Source organism: Schistocerca piceifrons, chromosome 9 (assembly GCF_021461385.2).
Source record: "Schistocerca piceifrons isolate TAMUIC-IGC-003096 chromosome 9, iqSchPice1.1, whole genome shotgun sequence".
NCBI lineage: Eukaryota > Metazoa > Arthropoda > Insecta > Orthoptera > Acrididae > Schistocerca > Schistocerca piceifrons.
Window position 1 is genome coordinate 43,770,336 of NC_060146.1, and position 19,733 is coordinate 43,790,068.

At 41.1% G+C, this 19,733-nt stretch overlaps 1 protein-coding gene across 1 annotated transcript in view; it reads right to left on the minus strand.

Moving 5' to 3' along the window:
* The window catches only part of LOC124716681, a 130,928-nt gene that overhangs the window by 89,156 nt on the left and 22,039 nt on the right, over positions 1-19,733 (minus strand). Inside the window, exon 3 of the mRNA XM_047243220.1 lies at positions 14,451-14,545. Coding sequence (XP_047099176.1) covers positions 14,451-14,545 — 95 coding nt within the window. The remainder of the gene's footprint in view (positions 1-14,450; positions 14,546-19,733) is intronic.

The window sequence follows — 19,733 nt, forward strand, 5'->3', positions numbered from 1 at the left end:
TGTTTTTGATACTCCAACATGCCAACTTCCATCATCACTGGGCACACTGCACTTGTGGAATGGATGAACATTTCTGAACTGTCTGCTGTCAGGCATCAGGTAGTCAAACCAGACTCCTAATTTGCATCACAGGAGGGTGCATGAACTCTAGCTCCATCGCCTTCACAACAGTCAACATTAGTGCTTGTGCTACATCCCTGGTCATGATCCAGAAGCCAAATGGCTCCCTCCAGCTTTGTGGAGATTTTAAGTTGACAATCAGTGCACTAGCTCAGGTGGAAACCTAACCCATACCGCATCAAGAGTATCTCCTCTCAACGCTTGTTGGAGGCAAATTTTCTAAACTAGACCTTGCTGATGTGTATTTACAGATTCCACTAGATGAGGAATAATAATGCATTGTTGTCATCAACATGCCTTTCGGCTTATACAAAGACAAGCTTTTGGCTTTAGGGATTTCTTCTATTCCAGCAATCTTCCAGAGATACCTGGAACAGTTAACAATGTCCATCACAGTTTGTATCAGTTACCTTGATGACTTAATTGTTATGGGTACCACACACTAAGACCACCTGTGTAACCGATGTATCCTCTTTACTATGCTGTGTGGTGCAGGGCCTCTATCTAGGACTCTTGCTCAACAAAGACAGGTTTCTACCCTCTGGCAGTAATGTTTCCACTACTGACTCTCCCCCATGTACCCAAACCCTCCAGGAGTTGCAGACTTTCTTGGAGAAAGTGAATTATTATTTTACGTTCCTTCTTCAGGCTGCACACACTATGCACCCCTTCAACCAGTTGTGGAAGGAAAGCATTCTGTTTCAGTGGGCAGGCCTTCACACACCTGAAGCACATGTTACATTCTGCAGCCTGCCTAGCTCCCTTTCCCCCATCATCACCATCCTCATTGTTTTGGCACCAGATGCTTCTCTCTATGGCATTGGAACAGTGGTGGCACACCATAATGATGATGGTGTGGAGCAACTGATCGCCTATGCATCCAAAATGATGAAGCCTGCCCAATGCAATTACTCCCAGATCATGAAAGAGGCAATGGCAATCATCTTTGTTGTGAAGAAATTCCATGTGTATCTATTTGGGACCCAGTTTACCCTCATTACAGACCATACACCACTAATAGCACTCTTTGGACCATATTCTTAGCTTCTAGAGTGGATGGCTCAAAGGCCCCAGCACTGGGCTTTTTTCTTTAGCTCCCACAATTACACCATCAAGTACAAGCCTACTGCACAACGTGCAAATGCAAATTCCCTCTCACATTTATCCGCAGGACCCGATGCACATTTGACCAACTGGAGGTTTCCTGTTTTCACTTCGATATGGAGTGACAACACATCTCGAATGAGTTTCCCATTACCGTTACTCACTTTGCGAAGGACACACACTGCTGTCTTATCTTTTGGCATGTCATACACTGTGTACTCCATAGAGGGGCCCACTTAGTTTTTGAAGTCAGCTGACCCCGAGCTCCTGCCCTGGGCTCACCTCTATTATCATTTGTCCATCATCTCCAATGCGCTCCTGCTGGATGTGGAGGCAGGTACCCACTGTGTTGTCATCCCAACTGTTTTATGCACTCATTTCTCTGAACTCCTCCATCGCAGGCATTGGGGTATGTCATGATTGAAAGCCCTTGCCAGGGGACATGTTTATGGGCCAGGACTGAACAAGGACATGGGGGCTATGGTGCACTGATATGCTGCAAGTGCTTATCATCAGGCTGCTCCACCTCTGTCTTTCACCACCTGGCCTACTCACCATTGAACTTGGTACTGCATTTATCTCCTCTTTACTGGCTCCTTCTTTGGCTCTATGTGGCTTATTGTCATTGACACTTATCCAAACTACCACTAAGCAGCCAGCATGGCATCTGCCACTACAGCTGCCACACTCAATGCCCTTCTGCATATTCTCACCACTGATGTGCTTTCCCCACACCACTGTAACTGGCAATGGGCCCCAATTCATGGCTACAGCCTTTGAATTGTTCTGCACTGCCAATAGCATCAAACACCTGTGTAGTTCTCCTTTTCATCCCTCCTCTAATGACAAAGTGGAGTGGATGATGAACACATTTAAGCAACAAATATTGAAGGCCATGGGTGCATCTACCATGAGAATGGCACTCTTTATGTTCCTGAGCACCTACAGGTCCAGCCCTGTCCATGAGCGCAGGCCAGCAGAACTCCTCCATACTCGGCAGCTATGTGCCCTCCTCCATCTCCTGGCACTCCAACCCACAGAACTCCAGCCATGCTGAAAAAAAACCTTCCAAGTTCCACTGTTTGGGCATGTTCTTATGGGGCAAAACCCTCATAGATGTCGGGTACAGAAGTGGCCACTCACGGGTGGTGCCTTACGATGGTTGATACCCCGAGAGGTTTGGAGCATTGGCACATGAACCAACTCCTTCCCAGCCTCCAGCCTACTTCTCCAGTGGTGGATCGCTCTGAGTTGGAGTCCCTGCCCTCACACATCTCTCCACCTCATGAGTACTATTTGTGCTCAGGGCATGGTCAGCAGCTCCATTGGGCATGGAGATCGAGGCTGAGACATCACCACAGTCTCCGTCTAGTATGGGGTCATCCCCCACATTGCAGTTCCCCAGCCCAATGTCTGATATTCCACCTTCATTTGACCATCTGGTAGCTTTCACTGATGGGACACCACCTGTTGACCTCCCAAAACATTGTCCTTATGCACCCATTTCAGTGGAGAAGGGATCTGGTATCCCTCCCAGTCTGCCAACTTCAACAGTCCGCCAGAAGGCATGGATGTAGACAACAGCCACTAGGCAATGCCCCTATAATCTGTGAGCACTGCTGTCACTGCCACAGCACCATGCGTGGGTCACATCCACCATGCCAGCCTATTTGTACTCACGGTGGACCCAAAAAGATAGCAGCACAGGGGCTCAGACCGCAGTCATGTTCTGACACTGCTAATGATCGTTTACCTATTCATTGTTGCTCTGTTCACTGACAGTTGCTATGTCTTGGTATCCGATTTGGTTTTGCTCTCTGATCCTGGTATTTCACTGTGTGGTCTGTGCTGTTCCTGTTGTGTGTGTCTGCTTTGTACTGCCGATTTCCCCCTAGCGCTGTCAACCCATCGGCGTGTACACTCCGGTCTTGCTCGATTCTGGTTGCTAGAGTGTCACCACATGGCTGGACAACTCCCGTGCCACTGATGAAGAAATGTATAGTACTGAACCTTTATAGAGCCAGTTACAGGTGGCGTGACATTTTGTGGGCACGCAGTTCCACCATGTTAAAGATTAGTTTTAACTTATCTGTCTTGAGCAGCTAGTTCTGTAGCTCACGTGCAATGGAAATATTTTAGACATTATTGACAGTGTCAGTATAGAGACAGAGATCATGATGCCATCAGAGTAACAATAGTTCTTAAGTTAATAAACAAATGAAGAAGGATAGGAGAGTAATTTTTCTAGGAAGAGCATCCCACTTAGAAAATAAATGGTCATCATTTAGTTCTAATATGATGGCTGAAGAGAATTCTGGGCAACATTTAAATGTATTATAAATCACACTCTGAAAACGTATGTGCCAAGTAAGTGGATTAAGGATGGAAAAGACCCATGATAGTTTAATAACAAAACTCATAAAATGCCGAGGAAACAGGGACTGTTGCATTCACCATTGAATAAAGAACACACAAATGACAAAGGAAAAAGTTAGAAATTTGCACTTATGTAAAAATATTCGTGTGTGAAGCATACAACAGTCACCACCATCATAGCTTAACGAAAGATCTTGCTGAGAAACCAAGGAAATTCTATTCCTATGTAAGATCATTCAGCAAGTCAAAGGCTTCTATCCAGTCACTCACTGACCAGTCTGGTGTGACAATGGAAGACAGCAAAATGAAAGAAGAAGTTTTAAATTTTGCATTTAAGAAATCATTAACAAAGGAGGGTTGTTTAACCATTGGCACAGACGGGGGACATAGTAATAGGCATCACTGGCACAGAGAGGAATCTGAAAGGGGTGAAAACAAAGATGTTGGCAGATCCTGATGGCAACCCAGTTTGGTTTTACAGAGAGTACTCTATGGCCTTGTCCCTTACATAGCTGGCTTTATTGCAAATCTCACACACAGTGCAAAGTCCTAAGTGACTGCAAAAAAGAGCAGGTGCCTCTTATATATAAGAAAGGTGAAACACTGATCCACAAAATTACAGACTAATATCCTTATCTTCAGTCTGCTGCAGAAATGATGAACATATTATGAGTTTGAATATAATAAATTCTCTTGAGACAGAAAAGCTCCAGTTCACAGATCATCAAGAATTTAGAAAGTATAACTCATCTGAAAACCACCTTGTTCTTTTCCCTCATAATATCCTGCAAACCATGAATGAAGGGCAACAGGCAGATTGCATATTCCTAGAATTCCAGATTGTGTTTGATACAGTGCCCCTCTGAGACTGTTAAGGAAGGTCCGAGTATATGCATTAGGTCCTCAGATCACGTGACTGGCTCGAAGACTCCCAGAGTAATATAACCCAGTACACTGTCCTTGACAGCAAGTGTTCACAGCAGACAAGGGTATCACCAGAGAATTGTGAGAGGATCACTCCTGTTCTCTGTTTACAAAAATGATCTGACAGACAGTGTGAGCCTCAATCTGTGGCTGTTTGCTAAAGATGATGTAGTGTATGATAAGGGAGATGGTTTCATTGTTGAGTGACTACAGGAGGATACAAAACAACTTGGAAAGAATTTCTAGTTGGTGTTATAAATGGCAGCTTCTTCTAAAGGTAGAAAATTGTAGGTTAATGCAGATAAGTAGGAAAGACAGTCCCATATAGCATTAGTAGAGTGCTGCTTCACATAGTCATGTCAATTAAATATCTAGGCATAACATTACAAAGAGGTACGAATGGAGAAAGCATGTAAGGATAATAATCTGCAAAGGAGGCAGTGGATAGAACACTATTTTGACCCATTCTCGAGTACTGCTTGAGTGTTTGGGATTGCCACCACATTGGATTAAAGGAAGACATCAGAGCTGTTCAGAAGTGTGCTTGTTATTGGTAGATTTGATCATCAATTGAAACGGCAATACCTGAATGGAGAATGACATTCTTTTATGGAACGCTATTGAGAAAATTTGGAGAACTGGCATTTTAAGCTGACTGCGCAATGATTCTACTGCCGCCAATGCACGTTTAGGATAAGGATGCTGAAGATATGGTAAGTTTGGGGTCATACAGAGGCATATAGACATAATTGCTCTATATGCAAGTGGAAACGAAGTGACTAGTAGAGGCACAAGTTACCCTCCACCATGCTCTGTATGGTGGCTTGCTGAGCATGTTTGTAAATGTAGAGATAGAAAGCTTGCAAGTTGTACTGGTCAATGTCTAAATTTCTTGTCACAGTGTATGAAGAGCTTAAGGAGGTTATCATATAATGAAGAGTGATTACCAATCACATCGTGATGCACATAGAGGTATTTGGTAGACTGAATTAAATGGATATTTGACACCATGTTCTGTGGTTACTGCAGATTAAAAACCTGTTTGCACCACAGGCATTGAAGATTCTGTGACAAACTAGGTTGTTAGTTTCTTGTTTTGTGCAATAGGATGGAGAACCTTTGTGTCCCCCTAGCAGGGCCAGGGATGCATTAGAATGCACATAGACCCTCAGATAATGATAGATGTATGAGACACTAAGATATTCATATAAGATCCAAAGACATGAGCCTCACTAATGAGACTATTTCAAAAAAAAAAAAAAATAAATAAAAAAAATAAAAAAAAATAAAAGAAGAAGAAGAAGAAAAGAAAAGTGATCAATTGCCGAAGCATTTGCATTGAACTCCAGATGTTTGAAGTGGTCATCCAACAAGGGATCTGACACAATAATAGATACAGAAAGCTGGCTAGTACCCCAAACTGAGATTTTTAAATCTAAATGTACATTGAAAGAACAGGCTAATGTGAAACGGAAGGAGTGTATTTGACATAGTAATAAAAAAAACTCAAACCCCACTTAGACAAAAACTGAAACTGCATTTGGGTAAGACTCAGGATCAATGGTGAGCATAAACATTTAATTTGATCTTTTTATTGACCACCAGGCTCACTCCCATATGTAACCGAAAATATAAGTAAAAACTTGTTCACCAATACATACATTCTTGAGTCAAACTATCATCATGGAAGAAACTTTAATCATCCAACAAACAATTGGAATATTCCAGTTTTGCAAGTGGTGAGCATGACAAGACATCCCATGAAAGAATACTAAATGCTTTCTCTGAAAATTACTTAGAGCAGGCAGCTAGCCCATTCGTGATGACAGTCTTCTGGATCCACTGGTGACAACAAGATCTGACCACCTTGCAAGCTAGTCACATTGAAACTGGTTCATAGAACATGAGACCATTGTTTTAATAATAATTACCAAAGTACAAAGAGCGGCTAAAAGAAGTATAAAGACTGACATTTTCTACAAGGTAGGTAAATAGGTGATAGTCCCATATCTCGATGAGAAATCTTTAGCTCTGGGCAGGAGCTTCTAGAGGAATTGTGACTGAAGTTTTGATAAATAGTTGACCCCCTCTACAATATACAATCTCTAAAAACAAAGTTCCAAAGAAACAGTGGCTAGAGCACAATAGCTTTGAAACAAAGCTTAGAGCTGTACAAAGAGAGATGCTAAATAAAATGGATTTGGCTGTCAGAAGTGCAAGCAGAATATTATTGAAAGATCTCATTTACAACCAAAAGAAATTCTGGTCATATGTACTGAATTTGGGGTACAATCACTCATAGATAACACAGAAAATAAAACTGAGGGTAATGAAATGAAGAAGAATTGCTCAATTCCATATTCAAATGTTCCTTTAGAAAGGAAGAACTAGAATACTATTTCAGTTCCACTGTTGTTGTTGTTGTTGTTGTTGTTGTTGTTGTCTTCAGTCCTGAGACTTGTTAGATGCAGCTCTCCAAGCTACTCTATCCTGTGCAAGCTTCTTCATCTCCCAGTATCTACTGCAGCCTACATCCTTCTGAATCTGCTTAGTGTACTCATCTCTTGGTCTCCCTCTACGATTTTTACCCTCCATGCTGCCCTCCAGTACTAAATTGGTGATCCCTTGACGCCTCAGAACATATCCTACCACTTCTTCTAGTCAAGTTGTCCCACAAACTCCTCTTCTCCCCAATTCTATTCAATACCTCCTCATTAGTTATGTGATCTATCCATCTAATCTTCAGCATTCTTCTGTAGCACCACATTTCGAAAGCTTCTATTCTCTTCTTGTCTAAACTATTTTTCGTCCACATTTCACTTCCATACATGGTTACACTCCATACAAATACTTTCAGAAACGACTTCCTGACACTTAAATCTATACTCGATGTCAACAAATTTCGCTTCTTCAGAATCGCTTTCCTTGCCATTGCCAGTCTACATTTTATATCCTCTCTACTTCAACCATCATCAGTTATTTTGCTCCCCAAACAGCAAAACTCCTTTACTACTTTAAGCGTCTCATTTCCTAACCTAGTTCCCTCAGCATCACCCAACTTAATTCGACTACATTCCATTATCCTTGTTTTGCTTTTGTTGATGTTCATCTTATACCCTCCTTTCACGACACTGTCCATTCCGTTCAACTGCTCTTCCAAGTCCTTTGCTGTCTCTGACAGAATTACCATGTCATCGGCGAACATCAAAGTTTTTATTTCTTCACAATGGATTTTAATACCTACTCCAAATTTTTCTTTTGTTTCCTTTATTGCTTGCTCAATATACAGATTGAATAACATCGGGGAGAGGCTACAACCCTGTCTCACTCCCTTCCCAACCACTGCTTCCCTTTCATTTCCCTCGACTCTTATAACTGCCATCTGGTTTCTGTACAAATTGTAAATAGCCTTTCGCTCCCTATATTTTACCCGTGCCACCTTCAGAATTTGAAAGATGGTATTCCAGTCAACATTGTCAAAAGCTTTCTCTAAGCCTACAAATGCTAGAAACGTAGGTTTGCCTTTGCTTAATGTTTCTTCTAAGATAAGTCATAGGGACATTATCGCCTCACGTGTTCCAACATTTCTATGGAATCCAAACTGATCTTCACTGAGGTTGGCTTCTACCAGTTTTTCCATTCGCCTGTAAAGAATTGCCGTTAGTATTTTGCAGCTGTGACTTATTAAACTGATAGTTTGATAATTTTCACATCTGTTAACACCTGCTTTCTTTGGGATTGGAATTATTATATTCTTCATGAAGTCTGAGGGTATTTCGCCTGCCTGATACATCTTGCTCACCAGATGGTAGAGTTTTGTCAGGAATGGCGCTCCCAAGGTTGTCAGTAGTTCTAATGGAATGTTGTCTACTCCCGGGGCCTTGTTTCAACTTAGGTCTTTCAGTGCTCTTTCAAACTCTTCACGCAGTATCATATCTCCCATTTCATCTTCATCTACATCCTCTTCCATTTCCATGATATTCTCCTCAAGAACATCGGCCCTGTATAGACCCTCTATATAGTCCTTCCACCTTTCTGCTTTCCCTTCTTTGCTTAGAACTGGGCTTCCATCTGAGCTCTTGATATTCATGCAAGTCGTTCTCTTTTCTCCGAAGGTCTCTTTAATTTTCCTGTAGGCAGTATCTATCTTACCCCTCGTGAGGTAAGCCTCTACATCCTTACATTTGTCCTCTAGCCATTCCATTTTAGCCATTTTCCACTTCCTGTCTATCTCATTTTTGAGACATTTGTATTCCTTTTTGCCTGCTTCACTTACTGCATTTTTGTATTTTGTCCTTTCATCAATTAAATTCAGTATCTCTTCTGTTACCCGAGGACCCAAGGATTTCTACTAGCCCCCGTCTTTTTACCTACCTGATCCTCTGCTGCCTTCAATACTTCATCCATCAGAGCTACCCATTCTTCTTCTACTGTATTTCTTTCACCCATTCCTGTCAATTGTTCCCTTGTGCTCTCCCTGAAACTCTGTACAACCTTTGGTTTAGTCAGCTTATCCAGGTCCCATCTCCTTAAATTCCCACCTTTTTGCAGTTTCTTCAGTTTTAATCTACAGTTCATAACCAATAGATTGTTGTCAGAGTCCACATCTGCCCCTGGAAATGTCTTACAATTTAAAACCTGGTTCCACTAGGAGTTGCAATTTCATCTTAACTTCTTTGACAAACAGTCAACAGCTGTCTCTGTAGAAGTTCATTGCAGCCACTGTTCATTTCTCACAACACAAAGTGGATGATTGGTGAGCTCACATGCCAAGTCCAGTATCAAGAAGAAAATGATATAAATTGCCAATGAAGCCACAGAATGAGTTGATGAATATTTTGGGTAGCTGAAGATAATGACTGAATGGACAACAAAATAAACAAAAATAAGAGTAAAATTGAATGGGAGCATTTTTGGTAAAATAAATAGAATTTTCAAACAAGTAATTGTTCTGTCGTGTGTCAGTCTCATCATTTGTCATCTCACTGCAGCACTCATCTATTCATTATGGTATTTCTGTAAGTGGGGTCAGTTGTTTTAGTTTACACATCTCTTGATGTAATAATTGGATGATAATGCTTGTGCATGTGTTTCTGTCACATTCAGACCAATGATGTAATAAATTTTAATGTTTTCCTCTATCATATTCTGGAGTTGTTTATTTTCTGAAACATGATTCATTTTATAAAAATAATTTCTGTAAATCCAAACTGTGTATCAAGCATACAAAAGTTTAAAATGTAAATCAATGTTTTATATCAATCAAGATATAGCCACAGTCTACGACAAACAGTCGTGAAACTCTATAGGATAAAAAAATGCAACCTTTTGAGTCAAGTTAATGCACGTCAGCTAATTAGAGCACGAGTGCCATTTCAGCTGTCAAATATTTTGACAGCTGAAATGGTGCTATTGCTCCAAATATATTGTGTGTGGTAACAGAAGAATGGAATACTATAAACGGAGAACTTGCTATTTTTAATTGTTTCACGTCCATATTTCCAAGTCACTTAATTTGGCTGTTACTTTTCCAATACCAGAAGGAAAATGTGTTTAAATTAATATCCTGTCTCCCATTAATTTCAACATGTAATAACCAAATCTCAGTGCAATGTAAAATATACATTTCACAGTAGCAGAGTTGTAATCATATCACTGAAATTTGTTTAAGATGGAAAATACGTTTTGGCCCGATGTGTTTAAGTTCAAAAGGGTCTGATTACGAATATATCTGTATGCTTGGAATTTAATGCTGCTTTGCACCAACCACAGTTTGTTTCATGAGTTTCTTTGCAGATTTCAAAAATTGCATTTGAAACTAGGCACAATTGCCACAATCTTGGAGATTTTTTTATTTCTGCTACACTCTATAATGGTGTGGTTAACTTTGAAATACGTCCTAATTTGTGTTTTGACTGTGCTTCTACACTCCACAGTTATATAATGCCAAACCATTCACAGTAGTTTTATACATTCCAGCTACATGACAATGCTGCAGTAGCAGTTGCAAGAAAGCTGTGGTGATTTCATGACTGCCATAGACTGAAATATATCATTGTATCTTACTAATTTTGAATGTTCAATATATCTTTCTACATCTACTTCAACATCTACATCTGTGCTCTGCAAACCACAAGAAGATGTGTGGCAGAGGGTATGTTTCATTGTACTAGTTATTAGGGTTTCTTCCTCTTCCATTCACGTATGGAGCATGGGAAGAATGATTGTTTGAATGCCTCTCTGCATGCTGTAATTATTCTAATCTTATCCTCAACAACCATATGTGAGTGATACATAAGGGGTTGTAGTATATTTTGAGAGTAACCATTTAAAGCCAGTTCTTGAAACTTTGTTAACAGACTTTATTGGGATAGTTTATGTCTATCTTCAAGAGTTTTCCAGTTCAGTTCATTTGGTATCTCTGTGACACTTTCTCATGGATTAAACAGACTTGTGACTCATGGTGCTGCCCTTCTTTGTATACATTCAATATATCCTGTTAGTACTATCTGATATGGGTCCCACACACTTGAGTAATATTCTAGAACTGGTCACAAGAGTGATTTGTAAGCAATGTTCTTTGTAGACTTATTGCGCTTCCCCAGTGTTCTACCAATAAACCAAAGTCTAGCACCTACTTCACCCATGACTGAACCAATGTGATCATTCCAATGCAAATCCCCACAAAGTGTTTCACCCAGCTATTTGTACGAATGATATTATAGTCACAGGATACTACTTTTTTTCTTTTTGTGAAGTGCACAATTTTACATTTCTGAACATTTAGAGCAAGTTGCCAATCTTCACACCATGTTGAAATCTTATCAAGATCTGACTGAAGATTTACGCATCTTCTCTCAGATAGTACTTCATTGTAGATAACTGCATCATCTGTAAAAAGCCTGATTTTATTATAAATATTGTTTGCAAGGTCATTAATATACAATATAAACAGCAAGTGTCCCAACGAACTTCCTTGGTGCACACCTGAAGTTACTTCTACACCTGACAATGACTGTCCACCCAGGAGAACATGTTGTATCCTCCCTACCAAAAAGCCCTTAGTCCAGTCACAAATTTCACTTGATAACCCATATGATCATAGGGTGTAGGTTGATAATGAGATGAAAGCTTTTTGTAAATCAAGAAATGTGGTCTCTACCTGATTGCCTTGATCCAAAGCTTTCGGTATGTCATGTGAGGAAAGTGAGAGGTGGATTTCACATGAGTGATGTTTTCAAAATCCATGCTGGTTGGCATTGAGGAGGCCACTCTGTTCAAAATACCTCCTTATGTTTGAGCTCAGAATATGTTATAAGATTCTACAACAAATCGATGTCAAGGATATTGGAAAGTAGTTTTTTTACATCACTTCTACTACCCTTCTTGTAGGTGGGTGTGACCTGTACCTCTTTCCAAGAGCTGGGCATGGTTTTTTGTTCAAGGGATCTATGATAGATTATAGTTAGACGAGGGGCTGATTCAGCCACAAATTCAGTACTGAATCTGAGAGGGGCTCCATTGGGCCCTGGAGCTTTGTTCAGTTTAAAAAATTTCAGCTGTTTCTCAATACCACTGACACTAATACTTATTTCATTCATCTTTTCAGTGGTATGAGGATTAAATTGGGACAATTCTCCTGGGTTTCCCATTGTAAGGGACATTTGAAGACAGAGTTAAGCATCTCAGCTTTTGCTTCGCTACCCTCAATTTCTGTTCTTGTCTCATCCACTAGGAACTGGACACTAGCTTTTGTGTCAATGAAAGCCTTTGCATATGACCAGAATTTCTTTGGATTCTCTGTACAACCAGAATTTCTTTGGTTTTTGTGAAAGATCAATTGACAATATTCTGCTACATTAGTCATGGAAGGCATCATACATTGCTCTCTTCACAGCCAAATGTGTTTCATTCGGCATCTCTCTAATCTATAGCTCTATGTTTTGTTTTCATACCTATTATGCAGTAATCTCTATTTCTTTAGAAGTTGCTATACGTGACTGTCTACCATAGAGGTTCCATCCCATTATGAACAGTTCTACTGGGTGCATATCTATCCAGTGCATGGCTAACTATTCTTTTAAAGTTAAGCCAGAGTTCCTCTACATGCTCCTGCCCTATGCCGAAAGTTTCAAGTTCCTCACTGAGATATGACATGACTGATTTTTTTATCTAGTTTACTGAACATATACATCTTCCTGCATGTTTTAGTTATCCTTTGTACTTTATTAGTAATTGTTGCCACAACTGCATTATAGTCACTGATACCATTTCAATGTGTACATCCTCAAAGAGGTGAGGTCTGTTTGTTGCCATCAGATACAATACATTTCCATCATGAGTGGCGTTTCCAGTTATCTGTTCTAGGTATTTTTCAGAGAAGGCATTTCGTCAAGTTTCACAGGATGTCTTATAACACCCACCACTACCAAAACTGCAATTTTCCCAATTAATTGTTTGATGATTAAAGTCTCTACTAATGATTACAGTATGATTGGGTAACTTACGAAAATTGAACTCATGTCTTCTCTAAAATTTCTGGTTACATCAGGATATGAGTCTGATGGGTGATAGAAGGATCCAGTTACTATTTTATCCCCATATCTGATACTGTGTCGTACCCAAATAATCTCGCATGCAGCTTTAATTTCTGCCTTAGTGTCTTTGAGTTTCTTGTCTACTGTGACAAATATACCAACTCCACATCCACTTAAATTTTCCCCAAAAATCACATGGCTATTAATTTCAGGTTTCAGCCAGCTTCCTGTACCTAGTATTGTGATTGTCACTGCTTTTCATGAGCACTTCAAACTCTGACACTTTGTTGTCAATGCTTTGGCAGTTTACCACTAGGATTTTAATATTCTCACCTGTGGGAAGCATTTCTTTCGATCTTACACTGATATCTCTGGTTTTCCTACAGCTATTGCTATTTGGATTGCATAGAGTGTCACTTAATCCAAAACACCCTTGTGTGCATCCCACACACAGACAACTACCTGAGTAACAGCATCTGTGTGTAGTGCACATTTGATCCATTTAAGGGGACCCTACATTTCTCATCACTATGGCTCAAGTCCAGGAAGTCATAGCCTACCTTGTCACAGAACTTTCAAAACCTCTAGTTCAGCCCTTCAACTCGACTCAGAAACAAAGGTCCATGATCAGTTCTGGTGACAATGCTGAAAATTGTGAACTTTGTTGAAACTCTGTGTGCAAGGCTGGTCTTCTTAACCTTCATAACTTGTCGGTTAGAGGGATTGGTACAACACCCTGAGTCCTCTCTGGACCACACCAGATCTAGATCTAGATTGCCTAGATCTAACACTGGCATGCCACTTGCAGCCAAGTGGACAAGTAACGACAGAGTCTGTACTGTCTGCAGAGGAGGTAGAAACTAGGGGAGATGATAGTACTTGATGTACCTCTGCTACAGGTATCACAGATACATGAATATGAAGAGCTCTTCCAACACACCGATTTGCAGCAGCTGCCAATCATTTGGCACTAGTCAGGGTGATTTCCAGCTACTTATAAATGTCAACCAATTTATCCCATGTTCAAGAACAGCATTCACAGGGGGGGAACTGCATTTTGGCTGGTGCAATGTATTATAATGCAGTGAAAAAAAAAAAAAAAAAAAACACTCTTTTCTTTTAATCTGTTGAGCTAAAACCTTGATAATCCCCTATAGAAATTTAAGCAAATACAAATCTTTGTGAGTTTTTTCATGTGTTATGAGCTGGAGGTTGTGACTCAGTTATGATGTTTACTTCAGTGACCAAAAGCAGTGTTTTGTAATTAACAGCAAATAAATCAATGTTAAAGAAGAATAAACTGAAGAACTTAATTTTTAAAAAAAATTCAAAACTGGTGAGCCACTACCCATTGTAAAATCAGAGCTTTCGAAAATTTCATTTACTCACCAGGTGCTGCAGATCCCGAGTTCATTACAAACTTCATATGGGCAAATGCGCTTTATTGCACAAGGACACGTGCTTGGTTGAGGTAGATGATTATTCTGGAAGGATAAAATAAATCTTTAAACCACTGTTGCTAGTTGAGAGTAATTGAATGCCCCTGTCTAGGCACTGAGTAAAAAGAAAACACATTTAATGGCCTGTTGTTTCCAAAAAAAAAAAAACACAAGTTATATGTATATTAATTACACTGAACATCAATGATAAACATATATGTACTCAGTCTGTGAACTGCAAGTCATGGAGAGTCTTGGTGTCTCATATAAAAGTGTGAAGCATTCAGCCACATCAATCTTTGTTGCCTTATGTATTGATGTTAAGAATCTAATTTACTCTCTATCTTAATATGAATACAGCTGGAAATATGTATGAGGGTTGGAACTTAAATAGTCGCAACTGTTTATTCACAATTGATACAAAAGAGTCACATGTTTGCACCTGTTACTGTACTTCAAAGTAGTCACCAGCATTTTGTAGAACCCATTGCCAGTGATATGGAAGGCGTAGTATACCATTAGCAGAGTCTGTTTTGTCGATGGTGCAAATGGAGCGGTCTACTGCCAGTTGAATCTCTGGAACAGTTCTGAAGTGAATGCCATGAAGTGGATCCTTAATCTTTGGAATCAAATCAAAGTCACAAGGACTTAAGTCTGGGGAGTATGGTGGATGGTACAGTACTTCCCAGTCCCATCGACCGAACAGAGCAGCCACAGCTTGTGCAGTATGCGCCCACACATTGTCATGCAAAATGATGGGTGGGTTGCTCAGGAAGTGTCGCCGCTTCTTTTGCAAAGCTGGTCACAGGTGATGCTCCAAAAATGAACAGTAATACAACTTAAGTCCTCGTGACTTTGATTTGATTCTGAAGATGAAGGAACCACTTTGTGGAATTCGCTTCAGAATTGCTCCAGAGATTCAACAGGCAGCAGATGGCTCCATTCGCACCATCAACACAACAGGCTCTGCTAACAGTATACTACACCTTCCACATCACTGGCAACGGATTCTACACAATGCTGGTGACTACTTTGAAGGACAGTAACATGTGAAAACCTGTAACTCTTTTGTATTGGTTGTGAATAAATAGTTGCCACTATTTAAGTTCCAACCCTCGGTTGATCCAGGAACTCCTCCCATTCCCCTGGAACAAAGTGGACCAAATTGGCAAACAAACTCCTTGTCCCAAGAGGACCAACATAGGGAGGTTTATAATGAACCTTCTTGGCAGATTAAAATTGTGCGCTGGATCAAGACAAACTTGAGACCTTTGCCTCTCATGGCAAGAGCTCTACCAACTGAGCTACCCGAGCATGGCTCACAACCCATCTTCACAGCTTTACTTCCACCTGCACCTCTCTCCTACATTCCAAACCTCACAGAAGCTCTCTTGTGAAATCTGCAGAATTAGCACTCCTGGAAGAAAGGATATTTTGGAGACATGACTTTGCCACAGCTTGGAGGATGTTTCCAGAATGAAATTTGCACTCTGCAATGGAGTTCTGGTGGTTTATAATGGTCTAGCTCTAATATTTACAGAGATACAGAAATACATATTTTGCAAGCCCCTACCATGTAGTATTAATCTGTCTTATTGATCTACTTTGCAAGGCATCCAACACATCAAGGGCAAGAAATTGTTTTCCAGTCCAGACACGTAAACTGCCCAGCACAGCAGTTGTGTTGTGTTGGAGTAATGTCAGTCTGCTTGATTGGCCTGCTTAGCATGGCAGCCTACATGGCATGGAAATGTGGTGTTCCAAGCCCCTGGCATAGAGGATATGCTGCAGAAGACACATGTTTTGGCACCAGTGCCAACGTGATTTATAAATCTCTTTTTCAGGGGCTACATATGTGGATGGGCTTGCTAGGGGAACATTGAGATGGGTAGATGGGGAGATGGAGACAAGAGGTGGTAGGAGAGGGGGAGGAAGAGGTGGACAAAGAGAGAGGCAGGTGAGATGGGCATAGGGAGGGAGGGAAGGAGATTGACAGAAAGAGTGGATGGAAGAGAAGATGGCTTGAGAGGTGGGAGGATGAGATGGACAGATAGGAAAGTGAGGAGGTGACGAGCAGAGAGAGAAAGGAGAAGGAGATGGACCAAGAGATGTATGCATTGTAAGTGACATACATGTATGCATGTGAAGCCACAGGGAAAATGCTATTATAACCCATAGATCTATTTCAGACAAATCTGGCACACAAACAGAAAGCTTCAGGAATATCAGCACTGTGGGGTTATAACCTCCTAGCTCCAACAGGTATGGAGATATCACCTAACATGCATTTTACAGCCCCTGGCATATAGGCTGCAATGCATGATAGGCTTGTTGTGTTGTAATACTATCAGCCCATCTTATCCCCCTGCTTTGTAGGGAAGCCTATCTGTCAGGGGCACAAAAAGGTTTGTCAGGGCCCGACATGTGGGCTGCCCAACAGAACATGTGTGTTCTGGTGGTAACAGCATGGGTCTGTCTCTTTCATCTGGTTTTCATGGCACCCTACACGTGAAACAAAAATGGTTTCATCATTGACATACTTCCAGTATATCAGATGGATGGAAGAGGGGATGGACAGAGAGAGGGGGCAGGAGTAGATGGATAGGGAGAGAGGGGCCAGAAAGGACAGACAGAGAGAGAAGGGCAGGGAACTGACAGAGGGGCAGGAGTGGATGGACAGAGAGGGGGGAGAAAGAGGGGGGCAGGGAGAGGGGGCAGGAGGGGATGGGCCAAGAGAGGGTGGAAGAGGAGATGGGAAGAGGGTGCAAAAAGGAGATGGGCTGACAAGGAGATGTGGAGGAGATGGGTCAGATCGAGAGGTGAGGAGGAAATGGACAGCGGGAGGAGAAAGGCATTGCAGAGAGATGGGGGAACAAGGAGCTAGAGAAAGGGACAGTATGAGATGGGCAGAGTGGTGGCAGGAAGAGATAGGCATAGAGTGGGCATCGGAAAGATGTGTGAAATGTATGTGTTTAACAAGTATGTGGGCAAAGCCTTGGGGAAAAATATAAATATAAAAGAAATGTGTGTGTGAAATCTTATGGGACTTAACTGATAAATATAAAAAGCACACTGTATGTATGTTTGAATGTCTGGGATCTCCTCCCAAACCCCTTGACTGATTTCATTCAGATTTGGCACACTAACAGCAAGCTTCACAAATATCAGCACTGGGGAGTTTATAATCTCATAGCTCCACTAGGAATGGAGGTGCAGGGAAAAACTATATTTTTCTTTTTTCAGTGTCTGCCATATAGTCTGCCCTGTGTAACACGTATGTTGTGTGAGAACAGTTCCAGCCAGCCTTATCAACCTGCTTTACAGGGTACCCTGCATGTTGAGGTACGGAGGGGGATTATGAGGGGGGGGGGGGGGGACATTTCTCCAAGCCCCAGCATGTAGGCAGCCCTCCACATCAGGCACGTTGTGCTGGATTACTATTGGACTGCTATATAAATCTGTCTTAAATGCCAAATGCCAACTTATACTTCAGGGGTTAAAAAAAAAATTTTAAGCCCCTGAAATGTAGGCTTTCCTGCGTTACAGATGTATTGCAACAGTAGTATCAGCTGGCTTCATCAACCTATTTTGCAGGGCTAAATGTGTAGATGGATACTGCTAATGGGAGGTTGGGATAAATAGAGGATGAGATGGCCAGAGGGAGGGATTAGAATTGGATGGATAGAGAGAGTAAGTACAGGAGAATAAGGACAAAGAGAGATGGGAAGGAAGGAGACAGAGAGTTGGAGAAGGACAAGATAGGGAGTGGGGGCAAGAGGAGATGGATAGGAAGAGGTGGGGAGGAAAAGATGAATAGGGAAATGTGGGGAGGAGAAGATGAATAGCAAGACGCGGTGAGGAGGGGATAGATAGAGCAAGGGGAGCATGGAGATATGGAGACAAAGAGAATGGGGAGGAGGAGCTGGATAGGCAGAGGGAGGGGAGGCAATGGACAGGAGAGAGACAGAGAGAGAGAGAGAGAGAGAGAGAGAGAGAGAGAGAGAGAGAGATGCAGAATGCATAGGGAAGGTGTAGAGGGATAGTCAGCAGGTGAGATGGAAGAGCAGGGCAGAGGAAGGAACAAAGAGGGACGGGAGAAGGAAACAGAGAGATAGAGAACTTAGGGAGGAGGAGATGGACAGAGGTTCCATGAGGTGGACAGAGAGATGAGGGGAGGAAGAGGTGGGCAGAGAGAGAGGAGGGAGGAAGAGATGTGCAGGGCTGGCCTCAACAGGCATGGGGCCATATGCGAATCTTTGTGGGGCTCTCTGACATCCCTCCTCCTTGCCGCCACTTCTACAACATAAGTTATACACCTAACACACTTTTAAAAGAATTCTGTTTCATCATTGACATACTTCCAGTATATCAAAAGACTGTTACTACAGCAGACCTACTGTTGTGATAGGAAAATAATTAATCAGAGAAGGAATCTTAATAGGTATGGTAATTACTAAAATATTAATAATAAAAACTAACTTAGTTATGGGAATCCTTCCAATTTAATGAAATTCAAAATCAATTAAGATTAACAAGTGGTGTTTGGGATATACAAATAAATGTTTTCATCACTTGACTGTGTTATGTATTTACAAGAAATTAAATGAGTTGTAGGTCATAAACACTAAGGGGTTTCTGCTTTATACACTTTACATGAAACATATTTTCCCTGCTTTTCAATGAGCAAATTCATCTACAATATCTTCAAAATTCAATTTTGAAATTGTGTTGTGTTCCACTGACAGCATGGCAATAGAAGGCATGTGTTCTTGCAAGATGCTGCTTCTGAAATAATCCTTGATAAGCTTTAACCCTTTTAGTGCCAAATACGATCTGATCGTGATCCAGATTTTCGGCGAAAAATGCCAGTAACGATCTGATCGTGATGCCTTTCTCATTCGCTAGGAAATACTAACAACTTTGCCTTCAAGCGCGAAAAAAATGAATGAGAAAGGCATCACGATCAGATCGTTACTGGCATTTTTCGCCGAAAATCTGGATCACGATCAGATCGTATTTGGCACTAAAAGGGTTAAATGTGAAAAGATTCTTTCAGTTGAGGTGACAGTCGTTGGAACAGATAGCAATATTCAGTGGGCAATATAAATGTTGGGAAATTAATGCCATTCAAATATTTTAATATTATCATAGAAGTTTTCACTTCCTTCGGCATCATTCTCTGAACACTTTCATTTCTGTCAAATGGTGTGAGGCAACATCGTTTGAACATTCA